Source organism: Carcharodon carcharias, chromosome X (genome assembly GCF_017639515.1).
Source record: "Carcharodon carcharias isolate sCarCar2 chromosome X, sCarCar2.pri, whole genome shotgun sequence".
Lineage (NCBI taxonomy): Eukaryota > Metazoa > Chordata > Chondrichthyes > Lamniformes > Lamnidae > Carcharodon > Carcharodon carcharias.
The window spans coordinates 24,451,381-24,466,706 of NC_054507.1; the positions used below are offsets into that span (position 1 = coordinate 24,451,381).

General features: G+C 46.3%; 1 protein-coding gene across 6 annotated transcripts in view; it reads right to left on the bottom strand.

Moving 5' to 3' along the window:
• Positions 1-15,326, bottom strand: part of LOC121273352 (bromodomain adjacent to zinc finger domain protein 2B-like) — a 161,329-nt gene that overhangs the window by 32,028 nt on the left and 113,975 nt on the right. For all 6 annotated transcript variants that reach the window (XM_041180528.1, XM_041180523.1, XM_041180527.1 and 3 more), the window contains 4 exons: positions 12,244-12,305; positions 10,577-10,747; positions 8,924-9,178; positions 525-739 (listed from right to left, as the gene is read on the bottom strand). In XM_041180528.1, coding sequence (XP_041036462.1) covers positions 525-739; positions 8,924-9,178; positions 10,577-10,747; positions 12,244-12,305 — 703 coding nt within the window. The remainder of the gene's footprint in view (positions 1-524; positions 740-8,923; positions 9,179-10,576; positions 10,748-12,243; positions 12,306-15,326) is intronic.

The window sequence follows — 15,326 nt, forward strand, 5'->3', positions numbered from 1 at the left end:
GCTTTCTTTACAGGAATGCTTTATATATTGTCTTTGGATCCTTTTTCTTAGTTATTTGCTTTCTTCTTCTAGGTTCTCCATTCCCATTGGTTGGTTCAGAGGGCAGGTGACCTCATGTTAGGCCTCTGCCAAGGCTGCCCATGGGCAGCTGTGAGCTGCTTGGCCCAGGCTGGCCCTCCAATAGACACTTATCCCAATTTACAGTGGAGAAGGTTACGGGTTCGCACCCCCGAATTTTTCACTCAAATTAGTTCCCAATTTCAACTGTGTTGACACTAACGCAGAAACAAAGTGGAAAACCAACTCAGTCACCTAGAGCTGGACACATATGAAGAAACAGCTCCAGAAGAGCCACACCCACAGTTCTGATAACTCACATGAGAGAGAGAAAATGACAGAGATCTGCTAACTCAGCGAAGACCAACTAGTTCTTTTTATTAAAGCGTATCGGCAGAGTCAGTATTAACTACACTCGATGGCGGGCTCTTCTGTAAGTTAAGCAAGTTCCATGTTTTGTCTCCTACCTTATCACCACACTGCTCCCCAGCAGCTCATTGACGAGGAAGGCCAGCACTGCTGCCTTTTTCTCAGAGCAATGTGCCTGGAATGATTTGCTTTTCAGACCTTCACAGAGCTCTGCTTCAGCACCATAAGCCTCCAGGAAAATCCGCAGCACTTCTGACACATTATCCCGGTTAATTCCAATGTCACAGATTCGCTCCCCAAGAAATGTTACTGACTAGAAAAGTGAAGGATTTGATTGGTTATACAGCACGTATTGGGTACCTACAACACATGTAAACATACATAACACATAACATGTAACATACAAGCCTTTTTCCAGTTCAACAAGCAGCACAGCAGTATAGTAAGATTCTACTGTAAAAACATTGCACAGAGTATAACATATAGGGTGAAATGTGTTAATACATAATAACGCCATTTGGAGAGTGCTAGGTACGGCATAAAATACAGCGTGATATGTTTCTTTCATATTATTCACTGTTGTGATTCCAGCTGAACAAGCCAAATCCCAGTGTGGAACCCGACTTTATATATCCTAACTTTTATTTTTTGTTTAGAAACGTGGAGAGTGGCTACTGAACAGAGTCACAGGAGTCAGCTGATGAACTTTTAACAAAATAATAGAACAGCTATTAAACAAGAAAAGATGAACTATATTACATACTCCTTCATCCACAACTATACCTTTACAGAGATACACAGATTCGTAAGGATAACGCAAGTTACAAAAACTATCTTATACTCTCATGATCACAGTAAGTACACAGTCCATGTAAACCAATAGGCGACCTGTGGTCAGACACACCACACTCTGACAGGTGCTACCCCAAACAGATGCTATGTATCTCTTCTCAACTCCCCCAGACGCTTGTCACACCATGAGCCAACCGGTCTCACTGAACTCTGTTTTTCACATGAGGGTCTCTACTCTTGAAGAACTCGCTTTGGAATCATCTCCCAAACTGACGCTTTCTCTCGTGGACCCTCATAGAGGGCTTCCCTCCAGGGTTTTGAACTCTCCTGGATCCCACATGCATTCAAGCTTCCTTCCACGCACTCTCTCTGACTGATTCAGCCATGCCAACAGAACACCATTGCTTCATATGCCCATAGGAAAGAGTGACAGACTTTCAGTTGTCTCCTTGGGTTTTCTGGCTTCTCACAAGCCTATATTACTTTAAATCTGCATCCTGCAGCTTCTCCCTTTAAGCTTGGAGCCTTTCTTTGCTCTTCACTCTTAATTTCACCTTACAGGACCTTTTCCAGATTCCTGTTTGTTCCCTTTGACTAGAAGGTCTTCTTGGGACCCTTCTTCTTTTGTTCTTTGGAGAAACCTGCTTCCTGCAGCTTCCTCCTGTCCAGCTTCTCCTGGCAGCTGGTTTCAACTTTAGTTTGGGACTTGCTATCTGTCCCTCTCCTATACTGTTTCTGCTGGTAACTTCTTTCAACTTTAGAGCACACTGACCAAATGAACTCAAACTGCTTTCGGCTTCTTTGTCTGTGTGGGGCCTCACTCTCTGGACCCCTGTTGCTAGGCAACAGCAGTTTTTTTTACCTTGTTTGTTTTAACTCCCCTTCAAGAGTCATAAATCTCATAAAAATGCAGACATCTTTTAAAGTGAAACGAAAAGTCAGGTTTCATTCTTTTAACCCACAAAATACAGAAATACAAATTAAACTTAAAGATATACCTTATTCCTAACACACCCAAATACACATATAAATTACTTAAACTATCTCTATTTCCTAACATCACTCATGGGATTTGAGCATATCTGGCAAGACCCGCATTTATTTCCCATTCCTAACTGCCCTGTTTATATTGGATCATTACATGGACTGGAGTCTATTTCACACAGGCTGCAGTATTTTATATGTGCAGACCCCAAAGACAAAGAGATATATGTTTATATGCCACCGACTTTTACATCCCAAGACGTCCCAGAACGCTTCACACACAATGGATTGATCACTTTTGAAGTACAGTCACTGTTGTTATGTCGGCAGTGATACCCTGATGTATTATTCCCTTGAAACATATTCGTCCAGTTCGGTTTATTCTTTCTAATGCTGGAGTTTGTGAAGAATGCAGTTTCATTCTGACTAACAGAAAAACAACTTGCCTTCATATAGTACCTTGAATGTGGTTAAGTGTCCTAAGGTGGTTCACAGGAACATAGCCAGGTAAAAAATGACACCAAGTCAAAGAGAGGTAACCAAATGTTTGGCCAAAGAAGTGACTTTTAAGGAGGGTCTTAAAGGAGGATATAGAGGTGGCTGAAAGTATGGCCACCAGTGATGGGCCCGAGAGAGTAGGGTGGATGCGCAAAAGGTAGCTGTGGTGAACCACTGTCTTCTACAAACACATTACCTTTTTTTGCCTTTGGCGTTGGACGTGTTTGATGGCGTAAGCAGACAATATGGCAAGAAAGCCAAAAATTGGTTTCACGACGTCGTGAAGCCAGTTTGCAATCGTCTGCTCAGCCTGTCGATGGGGGGCCTGCGTTTCCTGCCATCAGATGTCGGGAATCTCATTGTAATACTTCTGCATGTCATCATAAGGCCAGCTCACCGCAATCATCCTCCCACGCCGGATTGTCCGCCCACGTCGGCGTGTGTTTCACAACAGCATATATAAGGTGTGCACTTGGCAGACTGCATTTTAAGGGGAAATTAGAGGTGAGTGCACGTTAATGTTGCGCAGTACTCGCGTGGGTTGCTGTTGGACTTCGTGGTTGAACCGACGGGGGTGGGGTTGGGGGGTGGGGGTGGGGGGCTGGTGCAAGGAATGCCTGTGGTTGAGGTGACTTGCCGGGTGGGCTGCCCTACGGTTGAAGGTAATGCCCAAGCATGTGTTGGGTGGGGGGGAGGGAAGCGGCCACACTAGGGAAACCTTGTATAAAGTGACCATTTCTCTGCAGCTAAGACAGTTCAGATGCAGCCACATTGACATGCATGGAGTTGGGCTTCTAGCTTATCTGCCCACTAAAGCGATGCAGAGGCATAAAGTGCCACCAAGTGCTCCAGAGCTTTTCACCCCTCGGGCAAAGACTGTAAATTAATGAGTGTTTTAGTGTTCTGCAGAACAGTTGGACGACTGTGTACATTGTTCAATCTCCTTGCTAAAGCTGGCCATGGAGCAGTCACTGGTGGAGGCACTTCATCAGCTTGGTTTGGACCTGTCACCCCCCCATCGTTCAGGCTAACAGTGCAGCCATGCAGCGCAGGTTAGGAGAATGCCTGCACCTGAGCTGAGAGCACAGCAGGCAGCCCAGTGGGCAAAACTGCCACCAATCGGTCAGGTGGAGTGGGGCAGAGGAGGATGGTGTTTCGGGCAGCCATGCAGTGCATTAAACTCTGGCCACCACTTGGATGGCCGCCAAACCTGCACTCTCCGAGATGTGTTAAGGGGTCTTTAGACTTAACCAAGAGAGGTTCTTGGAGCACCTAAGCTAACCCATGCGTCTCTTTCTTTCATCCTGCAGGAGCACATCAGGAGCATGGAGCCTGATGAACTAACTGTATGCTTCATGGCTTACAGAGAGCGAAGTCAATGGAGAAAAGAGTGACGGAGGTGCCTGGCTATGCAGAGGGAGGAGCAGCACCCTCAGGAAGAAGGGGCGGCTGGGGCTCCTGCACATGCTGCTGAAGAGCCACAGCGAGCCATCTCTGTGGTTGGCGCCTAGCTAGACCCAGGGTCTACCGACGCCGCTTTTCATTCCTGCAGATGACTGAGGGCCAATGTCACCAAAGACTGCGCCTGTTGGTCACATCTGGCAGCTACTGCAGGACTTGGCACCACAAGGACATGGAGGGCATCCACTGCCTGTGCCCGTGAAAGTGACTGTGGCGCTCAAGTTTTATGCCAGTGACCCCTTTCAGGGCTCTACAGGTGACCTCTGTGGGATATCACAATCTGCCACCCACAAATGTATCCATGAGGTCACAGATACCATCTTCACGAGGGCACACAACCTTGTGTATTTCATCCAGGACCAGGAAAGCCAGGAAGCAAGAGTGCGGGGATTTGCCCAGATCTCGGGTTTCCCAAAGGTTCAGGGAGCCATCAACTGCACTCACGTGGCACTCAGATCTCCATCGCAACAAGTGATCAACCTTGTCAACCTCAAGGGCTTCCATTCGCTGAATGTGCAGCTGGTGTGCGACCAACATAAACGCATACTGTAGGTCTGCACACGGTTTCCAGGAAGTGTCCACGACTCCTATATTCTCAGTCGGTCACAGATCCCTGACCTCTTCCAGGGTCCACAGAGGCTGCAGGGATGGCTCCTCAGTGACAAGGGCTACATACAGAGGACGTAGCTGATGACACCCGTGCAGCAGCCTCAGACTGCAGCAGAGGGAAGGCATGACGAGGCTGATTCTGCAACTCGCAACTTGGTGGCGAGAACCATTGGGATGCTGAAATTGAGGTTCCGGTGCCTGGACCGGTCAGGTGGAGCCCTGCAATATAATCCACAGAGGGTATTACACATTGTCGTCGTCAGCTGTCCCTTTCACAACCTAGCGCTGCAATGGGGAAAGGAGCTGGCTGAAGAGGAGATGGAGGAGCTGGAGGTCTCCTCTGATAAGGAGGATATTGATGGGGATGAAGATGAGGAGAACCTCGAAAGCGACGATGATGGCGATGTGGCCCTCACACTGGCCAGACAAGGCAGGCATGCTCGGGAGGCTCTCATAGCTGCTAGATTTGTGGAGGATGATGACGACATGCACTGAGGAGACACCATAGATCCTCACATTGCATCTATGAACATTTGACTCCAGTCTGGCTTATGGCAGCGCACATACCCTCTGTGATAATGCTCCTGTCGTGGAGATGCAGTGGAGGCCTTAATAGTCGCTTGATTGCAGGAGGATGATGATGACATGTAGTGAGGACACTCCATAGATCTTCACATTGCCTCTGAGAATGTCTGACTCCTGTCCGACTTAGAGAAGCTCGCTTGTGCTCTGTGATCAGGGTCATATCATAGAGATGCAGCCAAGAAACTTTAAAAACACCTGATCCTTTGTCCGCCTTCAGCACCTGAGCCCTTCAGGAGCACAGCGTCACTGGTCACAGATGCTAAAGAGTTGGGGGACAGCCCCAACTTAGAGGTGCTAAGAGCACACAGAGAGAATGACAGAACTCAGTGACACCTGCCCACTACATTCTGGCGGCAATGACAAGCACCATCAAGGTTTAGGCACCACTAATATATCCAGGGAGTGTGAGGCTAGACCATCACTTTGGTCTGAAGGCTGCACAGAGCACAGAGAAGGGGCCCTGGACTGAGACACCTGCCTTTATCTTGTGCAGAGAGGTTTCACATCTGAGTGACACGAACACTGCTCACCAGAACAAGCAGCCATAGGCAGGGAGACATTGTTGAGAGTTTATTTACAACAGTGAACATTATGTACAAGTGATTAACACCCGTGTCCAGGCTGTGCAACTACTTGGCCTAAATAGCCAAGTGGTTATGCTACTGGGCTTGTAACCCCAAGATCAAGAGTTCAAATCTCACAATGGCAAACTATGTAACTTCATCTGAAACAGATGGAAACGGGTTTGTACTCGAAAGGGTTTCAAGGTTTAAGCACACATGTTGGGCTGATTTTATGCCCGGTGGGCACCACGGGGACTGGGGTGTTTTGTTGACCCTTTTAATCACATTTTGATTTAAAGTTTGTAAGTTTCCTTTAAACTTTGTTCTTGGTTTTACAGCTGACCTGAATTAGGGGCTGTGCCTGATTTATCCCAATTTTGTTGATTTGGTTTTATTGGTTTTAACTCAAAAGAGTTACTTGGCCTAAATAGCCAAGTAGTTATGGTACTGGGCTTGTAACCCCAAGATCAAGAGTTCAAATCTCACAATGGGAAACAATGTAACTTCATCTGAATAGGAACAGATGGAAACGTGTTTGTACTCGAAAGAGTTACAAGACCCTTATTAGTTCTGGTATGATAGCCAAATGGTTATGGTACTGGGTTTGTAACCCCAAGATCAAGAGTTCAAATCTCACAATAGCAAACTATGAAACAATGTAACTTCATCTGAAACAGATGGAAACGGGTTTGTACTCGAAAGAGTTACTTGGCCTAAATAGCCAAGTGGTTATGGTACTGGGTTTGTAACCCCAAGATCAAGAGTTCAAATCTCACAATGGCAAACAATGTAACTTCATCTGAAACAGATGGAAACGTGTTTATACTCGAAAGAGTTACAGCGATGTTAACTCGAAAGAGTTACTGTACTGAAGCATTCCTTATTCCTTTCAGTTGCAATCCCTAAATGATTTCGGTCACACTGTGAGGCCATGAAAAATTGGAGCACATACTCCTGAAGCAACACATGGCTTCTTGCAAAATTTCTATGCAAAAAGAGTTACATCTTCTTAACATTCCTAACCCGGCCGCTACGTGTTGGTGCTCCCAGATATCCAGAGCGAAGGTGGAGGCAGCCTGCTGCCCTGTCTGTGGTGACTTTGGCAAGCGTCCTCTGGAGAGCCAAGACCTGGAGGGCCCTGGCCTGCTTTCAGGGTCCTGCTGTGTGGCAGTGGCACCCTCCTCAACCTGTGGAGCTGGAGCTGCTGGGATCACAGGAAGAAGGGATTCGGATGGGCTGGACACTCCCAGAGTCACATGGGTGGATGGCCCCTGGGTGTGCACCTGCTGATCCTCCTCCCTATGGATGCCCGAGGGCCCCTGGCTGACTCCTTGAGGAGAAGGGGAAGCTGGAGCGAGATCGGGCTGCCCCACACCCCTCTTGTGTACACACTGTTGAAGGCCAACTATGGCATCAGTGATGGAGGTCAGCCCACGCAGCAGTGCAGGAGCGATGTCCTGGACCAAGGTCTCCATGTCAGCCACCATCCTATTAATGTTAACCTCTGTGCATTGGCATGCTGGCACCATCACCTCAGCCTGAAGACGGACAGACTCCTCCACCGTGCCTTGCAATCTGAGGAGTGCAGCAGACATCCCTTCTGATGTTCCTGAGCTTGCCTTTGCAGCTTCAGCAACTGAGACATGAGTCCAGAGGCTCGGCATCTGACTCAGACTCAGCAACATTCTGGCCTCCAGCAGTCCTCCAAGTACTGGACACTTGGGAAGTCCCTGCTGCCGCCTGCAGTGGATCAGACAGTGCACGTGCTCACCAGATTGTGATCCCAAAGCTACTCTAAAGTAGGTGTGTGTCAGCTAACCACTGCTGCCACCGCCTCCCAAGCCAGATTGGTGATGTTGACGCCCACCTTACAGCCAGAGCGGGGGTAGAGGACATCATGGTGTGCCTCCACTATGTCCAAAAGGCACTCGAGGGACATGTCATTAAACCTGGGGGCTGCAGTCTTTTTGCCTTCCGGGGCCATGTCTTCCATGCAGCATCCGTGGGCTGAAAGCACTGAGAGGTGTGCACGTGGCTGCACTTTAAATATGGCACCCGCTGTGATGAAGTGGTGAGGTGATGATGTGGAGGGCGAATGAGAGCCCGCCCGCCATGGAAACGGCATGTTTCCCGGGAATGCATAATTAATGTAGTGGGATTGGGATGAGATGGCGTGAGAAGCTGCCATTGTGGCCGGCGGGTAAAACATCGTTTTTCCCACCTGCTACCGCACTTGGTGCAAATCTGGGATGATTCGGCCCTATGCTTTTATTTATAAAACCTAAAATGCTACAGTGTTTATGGCTTTACCTACCTACACTGGTTCAGATGGTGATGTATCTGAATCTCTGGGTCTCTCTGTTTATTTGGATCTTCCACCTCTTTCCATTGTGTATATTCCCCATCTAAAATGTATTGCTTCACACTTCTTGACATAAAACCACATTTGCTACCTGTTCACCCCCACTCTGTTAAACCTGTCTAAGTCTTCCTGAAGTCTTTTACAGTCCTTCCAAACTCACTACCTTTGCGTTGTCAGCAAATTTCAATATCATACTAACCACGCCCAGTTGAAATCATTTGTAGGTATTGAGCACATAAGAGGACCCAGCACTGACTGTCATACTCCAGAGTCAGCTGGTGAAGGATAGAACTGGAGCCAATCTTTACACATTTTTATAAGCATTTATTTACAGAGTTGCACATTACAAGCATACACCTCCTAACCCAACAACCACAGTTTGTCTGTGTATACTTATAGGGGCACAAGTAAATCCCCAGTTAATCTCCAGCACCTATATACAATTAAACACAATTAATATAACAACTAACACTGACTCCTGAGGTACAACATTTCCAACCCATCTCCAACTGAAGCAACACCCATCAACCCTAACCCTTGTTATCCTGCCCATCAATCAACTTTCTCTCTGTGTTGTTACATTTCGACCTTATATGGTTTCACTGGAGAATTTGGAACACAATCACTGGTTCAGGCTCTGTACCTGGTATTTATGAGGCAATCCTGGATCGAGCACTGCAATCTGGAGTAATCGAATCAGCAGGTCCTGGATATCACCCATATTATCTCCAACATTCAGCAAGCCTTCCTGGAGTGTGTTCAAGCTGGGCACATCCTTGCTGGTATCGAAACCAAGTACCTTGCCATAATTGTGCAAAAACTCAATGACTGTGAGACAGTCAGAAAAGGCACGGCCAGAAAGCACCAGGCCTGGAATGGGGACAAACTCTGGTAAAGGCTGGAAGAAAAAAAGTGGCAGGAATATCTATTAATATAGTGGAATTCCACCCACCATTCCCAAGTCATTATACCGCCTGCATCACTACATTGTTAGATGTCTGGGGCCAACAGTGAACCTACAAAAATATATAAAGCAAAATTAAACAGCTAGTTCTATATTTGACCCCCTGCCCCACCTGTGAATTTACTTGCCCCTTTTCTCCCCTCCTTTCTTGAAGGTGCTGAACTTTTGCTGGGATAAAGCACTCTGGTTAGGGTTGCCAACCCTGTAGCATTGTCCTAGAGTCTCCAGGAATAAAGGTTAATCTCCTGGATGCTTTTTTTCATTTCACATCCAACCAGAGTTGGTAACTACTGCTGATATGTCTCCCAAGAAGCCATTCTCTATATTTAGGCCTCAATCGTGAATAGTTCAATAAAATTCTCAATGTTGAGTGTATCACAGACAAGAGCAATATCACAGAAAAACTCAATGTCGTCCACATGTGCATAGCTTCTAGCATTGGGTCAGTGGGTAGCAATCAGGGTGTCTTGAGGTTTCTGCTCCTGACCTCAGGAATGCTGAGGTTGCTTGTACCACCCAGATCAGCCAACTCAGCCTGGAGCAACAACTCAGTCACAAAATGCACTGCCTGGTATAATACCAAATGGCATCAACCAGAAAGGGTGCCAGGTTTTATCCCTGTTTTGTGGCAATTTCACTGATCTCATGTGAGATACCAGTGTGAGCACTACAATGGTCCCCTAGAATAGGTAGAAGGATTAGAGGGGAGATGAGGGAAACCTTTTTCGCCCAGAGGGTGGTAGGGGTTCAGAACTCACTGCCTGAAAGGGTAGGAGAGGCAGAAACCCTCAGCTCATTTAAAAGGTATCTGCATGTGCACCTGAAGTCCCATAACCTGCAGGGCTACGGAACAAATGCTTGAAAGTGGGATTAGGCTGGGTGGCTTGTTTTTTGGCCGGTGCAGAAACAATGGGCCAAGTGGCTTCTTTCTGTGCTGTAAACTTTCTATGATCCTATTCTACAATTCTAGGATAGGTTGTGGAACAGTGAATCAGTCAGGGTTCCCACTCCTCATGCCTATCCAGGGACTCTTGCTGGGTGTGTGCAGGACAGGATCAGGCTCAGATGACCAGTGCAGTTCAATGGCCTGAGTGACACTGCTTTTCTCAGCTCCCAGAAGAAGTACACACACTTAAATGAAGTACTGGAAAGTGACCGGCACCCATAGCAACACTTTCTGGTGATAAAGTTGAAGGAAAAAATGAACACTGCAATCTATCAAAAGAGTAATTCTCTCTATTAAATAGAATATATTGTGAGCCTGGTCTTTTCCTTTAACAGTTACTTCATGCTCCCATTTTACTCTGGGTTTGGCCCATGGTGATGGCTTACCTTGTGATCAGTTAAATACAGGTCTTCAGTAGGTTTCTTCATCTCCTGCCGGAGCTGCAGCCTCTGCTGCTTTCGTTTCAGTTTCTGCTGCTTCTTCACCTGCTTCTCCTGATCTTTTTTTACCCTTTGTGCTTTCTGCATCTTCTGCTCTAGTTTGAGTTGGGTCTGTCCCTGTTGTGAAGGACGAAGAAAAATGTCAGGAATTCATTGCATCCTTTCCTTGGCCATTTTCAACCTCTCAATTGTGTTGACTCTTGCTGACACAGTTCCATGCATGCTCTCTACCCACTCTTCCTGTATGAACCTAGACAGTGAGTGCCAGTAGCCTGTTTAAATATGGGGGGGCGGGGGGGGCGCACTTCAAAACCTAGCCTAATCCTGACCAAGGGTTGAACCTCAAACTTTAAGATCTGTATGGCTGTTACATGCTGTGCTTACCAACTGAGCCATTAAGAGAGTCAGACCGCAAGCTGGCAGTCATCATCTGTTGATAGACTGGGTATCTCATAGCCATGATCCAAGTAAATAGAACAGGCCCAAGGGGCTGAATGGCCTCCTCCTGTTTTTACGCCTATGTTCTACTGGGCTCCTATAACTATGGCATTGTCCCAGAAAATGCAACAGGATCAGTGAGATAAAACGAACAGATTGAGTATTCCACTGTGTATAATTGTTACAGGGCCAATGAATTATTGTTAACAGAAATAAAACACAACAGAAATTACAACGAATATGCAGCGGAGAAACAGGCCACTTGGCTGAACCAGTCCGAGCTGGTGGTTATGTTCCGCTTGAGCCAAATTCTCATCAAAAGGTAATCCTCTGGATCTCCCCAAGCCTCTGGGAGATGGTGGGGCGTGGTTACTGCTGCGCCAGGTGCACTTTCTGGGTACTCAGCCTTACAGAGCATGAAAGTCTCAGGGGCAATCCCTGGACTGTGCTGAGTTGGCAGATCTCAGCCTGAGTGACCTTAGTACCTGTACGCCAAAGCAAGAGAGAAACAGCAAAAGCCCCTACTCCTGATGCAGTAAGCAGTATACATGAGCAAAATGGACCTTTGGGTGAGGTACCAGCGAACTGCTGGAACCCGTGGACCTGTAACCTGTGAACCAGCAAGTCAGAAGCTTGAAGACAGGAGAAGAGAAAAGGGCAGTCCTTATTTAAGGTGAATAGGTTCATTGATCTTGTGCTTACTGTTTCATTCACTCACAGAGCCAATGTTGATCAAAATTTTTGGGTGGGGATGAGAACAAACCAAAAAGCATTCTTTCCTCTTTGCACCAGGTGTCAGACTCAGGCACTTAGCAACATGGGTTCGGTGCAAATCAGAGCTCCCTCTGGACTGCCTTAACCCCAGTCTCAGAATACACCACATATATTCTAGCGTCAGTGTGGCAAGCTGCTCTTGCAGCTTCTCTGACGAGCTTGGTAATTAGTGTCAATTAGAACTGAATTCTGTTTTATTTCCAGCGTACTCAGGTCACCAGGCAACCGGGTTGAAAACCCACCTCAGCACATTTCATGTGGAAGTTTTAGCAGTTGTCAGACCGAGAGACATTTATCCCCATCAGGTCAGGATGCACTGAAGCCCACTCCCAGCCCCCTGTGTCCAATATACCTGCTGGCTGAATTCTAATAATATTTCAATGAGGTTTTCAATTTCAAACCTTTTGCTTCAATTTATTCAGCAAGGCTTTCAGCTTCTGTTTCTCTTTTTCATTCAGAATAGCTAAAAAGTAAAGTCACAAAGAGAACTGGATTAGTCAATCAGCTTTCAATTATACTGCATCCAATCTAACTCGGATGGGGATGGGGATGGGGGGGGTGGGGGGAATGGGTGCATAACAGGCATTATGAGTTCAGATGCCCATTTATACACCCATCCGAATCTGACAACAGGCAGCTGATCTGTTAATGCCTGCTTTATGCCCCACTGTGCAAAATATCTGTTTCATGTGGCAAATGCAACTGTTCTATGCAGGATGTGAGGGAGGAGGGGTAAGGGAGATAGCCCTAGTTAAAACATTGCAGGTCTGCATCGCTCTCCAGCTGAGAGGACTGGGCACATAACCTGTTACTTAACCTCTAGCAATGCTGCTCTGTGACCAGCCTTTAAAAGGTGAAAGAGAGTGAGCCACAGCCTCCCTCTGGGCAAGCACTGGGCCCTAATCACCCTGCTCAGATAATGAACAATCAGGAAGCATACGAATGTAATAAAATGTGCACTATATTTCAGCAAAGCCAAGCCAGAATTCCAATTAGCCTTAATTATAAATAATCGGTTTCTTGAGCTTCATTGTGAAATGCAGAGTAGACTGTGGAAGGATCCATTACTGAGAATCCCTGAGGGAGCCTCTCAAGACTCAATACAGTTTCACCTTTACCCTGGTAAATGAGCAGAAACCCTGCAGAATCAATCCTGTGACTAGCATTTTAAAGCCCCCGCTCACTGGTTGTTTATTGGCTTGCAAGCAAGACATCAGGACAGAGAGGAGCGCAATCAGCATCATTGAAGGGAATATTGTTCACTCAGCTTTCCTTATATGGTCAGCTGTGAATTCCTAGTGTGGTGAGTGACACTTGGCCTGTCTCAATATGGGACATGGAACTTGGGTTGTTGTAGACACTGTACACCTGCGCCAAAATGACAAACAGGATCACACAGAATCTTGAAAGGAATTCTCTAAGGCCCAATAAATACTTCTACTCCCACAAAAATACACTTGCCCCATTTTTAATTTTTAGACAAAAAACAAATAGTTCATGAATTAAAGGAAAAATTACAAGTCTTGTCATACACCATTTAGAGTCCTGATCAGGTCATCATCTTTGCATCAGTTATGAGGTTGGGCCAGGTAGAAGGTGGTGTCTCAGTGGGCAGCTTCGTCCCTCCCTCTCCCCTCCCTCCCCTTAGCTGAAATCAATAAGCAGTGGAGGTTGCTGTGAACTAAGGATGAGCAGTAAAGCACCAGGTTAGGCTTGCTAATAGTGTAAAGATGGCAGCTCTGATCAGGAGGCCAGCAAGAATATTCTTTAAGAAAAAGTAACCAGGAGGTTGGGAGGACTCAGGTTTTAACTGAATTCTGCTCACAGTGTAAGAAAAAGAGCTGTATTTTCTACAGTATTTTTCAAAAGCTCAGGATGTCCCAAAGCACTTTACACCCAATGAAGTATTTTTGAAGTGTAGTCACTACTGTAATGTTGGAAACATGGCAGACATTCCATGCACAGCAAAATCCTACAAACAGCAATGTGATAATGACCAGAAATCTGTTTTCTTTTATTCTTTCATGGGGTGTGGGCATCACTGGCTCAGCCAGCATTTATTGCCCATCCCTAATTGCCTTTGAGAAGTTGGTGGTGAGCTGCCTTCATGAACCACTGCAGTCCATGTGGTGTTGGCTGAGGGATAAATATTTGGCAGGGTACTGGAGAGAACTCCCCTGCTCTTCTACAAATAATTCCATGGGATCTTTTTACATCCACCTAAGAGAACAGATGGCTTCAGTTCAACATTTGATATGAAAGGTGGTGCCTCCAACATTGCGGCGCTCCCTCAGTACTGCACTGGGAATGTCAGCCTGATCCCTAGAGTTGAACCCACAACCTTCTGACTCAAAGGTGAGAGTGCACAGTGACTTCCCAGTCACTTCATCAGGGGATGAGCTGAACAGAGACAAACAATCCAGATGAGTTGGAATGTCAGCCGTGGTTTAGTTAGTAGCACTCTTGAACCCAGAACCTAGTGACTCAGAGCTAGACCTACTCCAGGGATTGAGCACAAAAATCAAAGCAGAAACTCCAGTGCAATACTGAGGGAATGCTGCACTGTTGGAAGTGCCATCTTTTGGATAAAATGTTAAACTGAGGTCCTATCAGCCTGCTCGGGTGGATGCAAAAGATCCCAAAGTACTATTTCAAAGAACAGCAGGGAGTTCTCTCTAGTGTCCTGGCCAATATTTATCTCTCCATCAACACCACAAGAAACAGATTTCACATTGCTGTTTGTGGGAGTTTGCTGTGTACAAATTGGCTGCTGTGTTTCCTACATTACAACAGTGACTATATTTCTAAAGTACTTCATTGGCTGTAGAGCACTTTGAGATGTCCGGTGGTCATGTAAAACACTGTATAAATGCAAGTCTTCCTTTTTTTTATGCTTTGTTGACAAGCACCTCCCTAAGGACAGTTCAAGATTAGAATTGGTGGAAGTCTGGGTGCAAGCCATTTGGCTACATTCTTGAATGGGGAATGGTATGTGGCTAAGAGAGACATAAATAGAAGAGGAGAAGGGACTCCAATAATTCAATGAATAATCTGGTGTAGTACTGAACCAGGAAGCTTCAATCCTTGGCCTGTCCCCCAAGGATGACACTAATTGGCCCTGAGCTGGGGAGGGGGAAAAAAATCAGCCAGAGTTCCAATGTCTCATTGATGGCCAGAGCCCACTATGCCGATCACTGTGTGCACATTCCCAATGCCCCCATCCTTCTGCACTTGTGTGGAAGGTGGACAATAATAGAATCAAGCTGTGATTCACTGTCCATGCTAACACATGAAGAATGACTGGGGTGGGATACTTGGAGGTACTTTATCTCAGCATAGGTAAAGGACCTTCAGGAGAAGAAAGGAAGGGAATGGAAAGATAAAGTTGGGAGAGGGTTGAGAAGGAACAGAATTACAATAATCGTTTGGTGGTACAGAACTTGAGTATTGCTGAAAAAAGAGACGTGTCAAAGTTTTTTGTCTT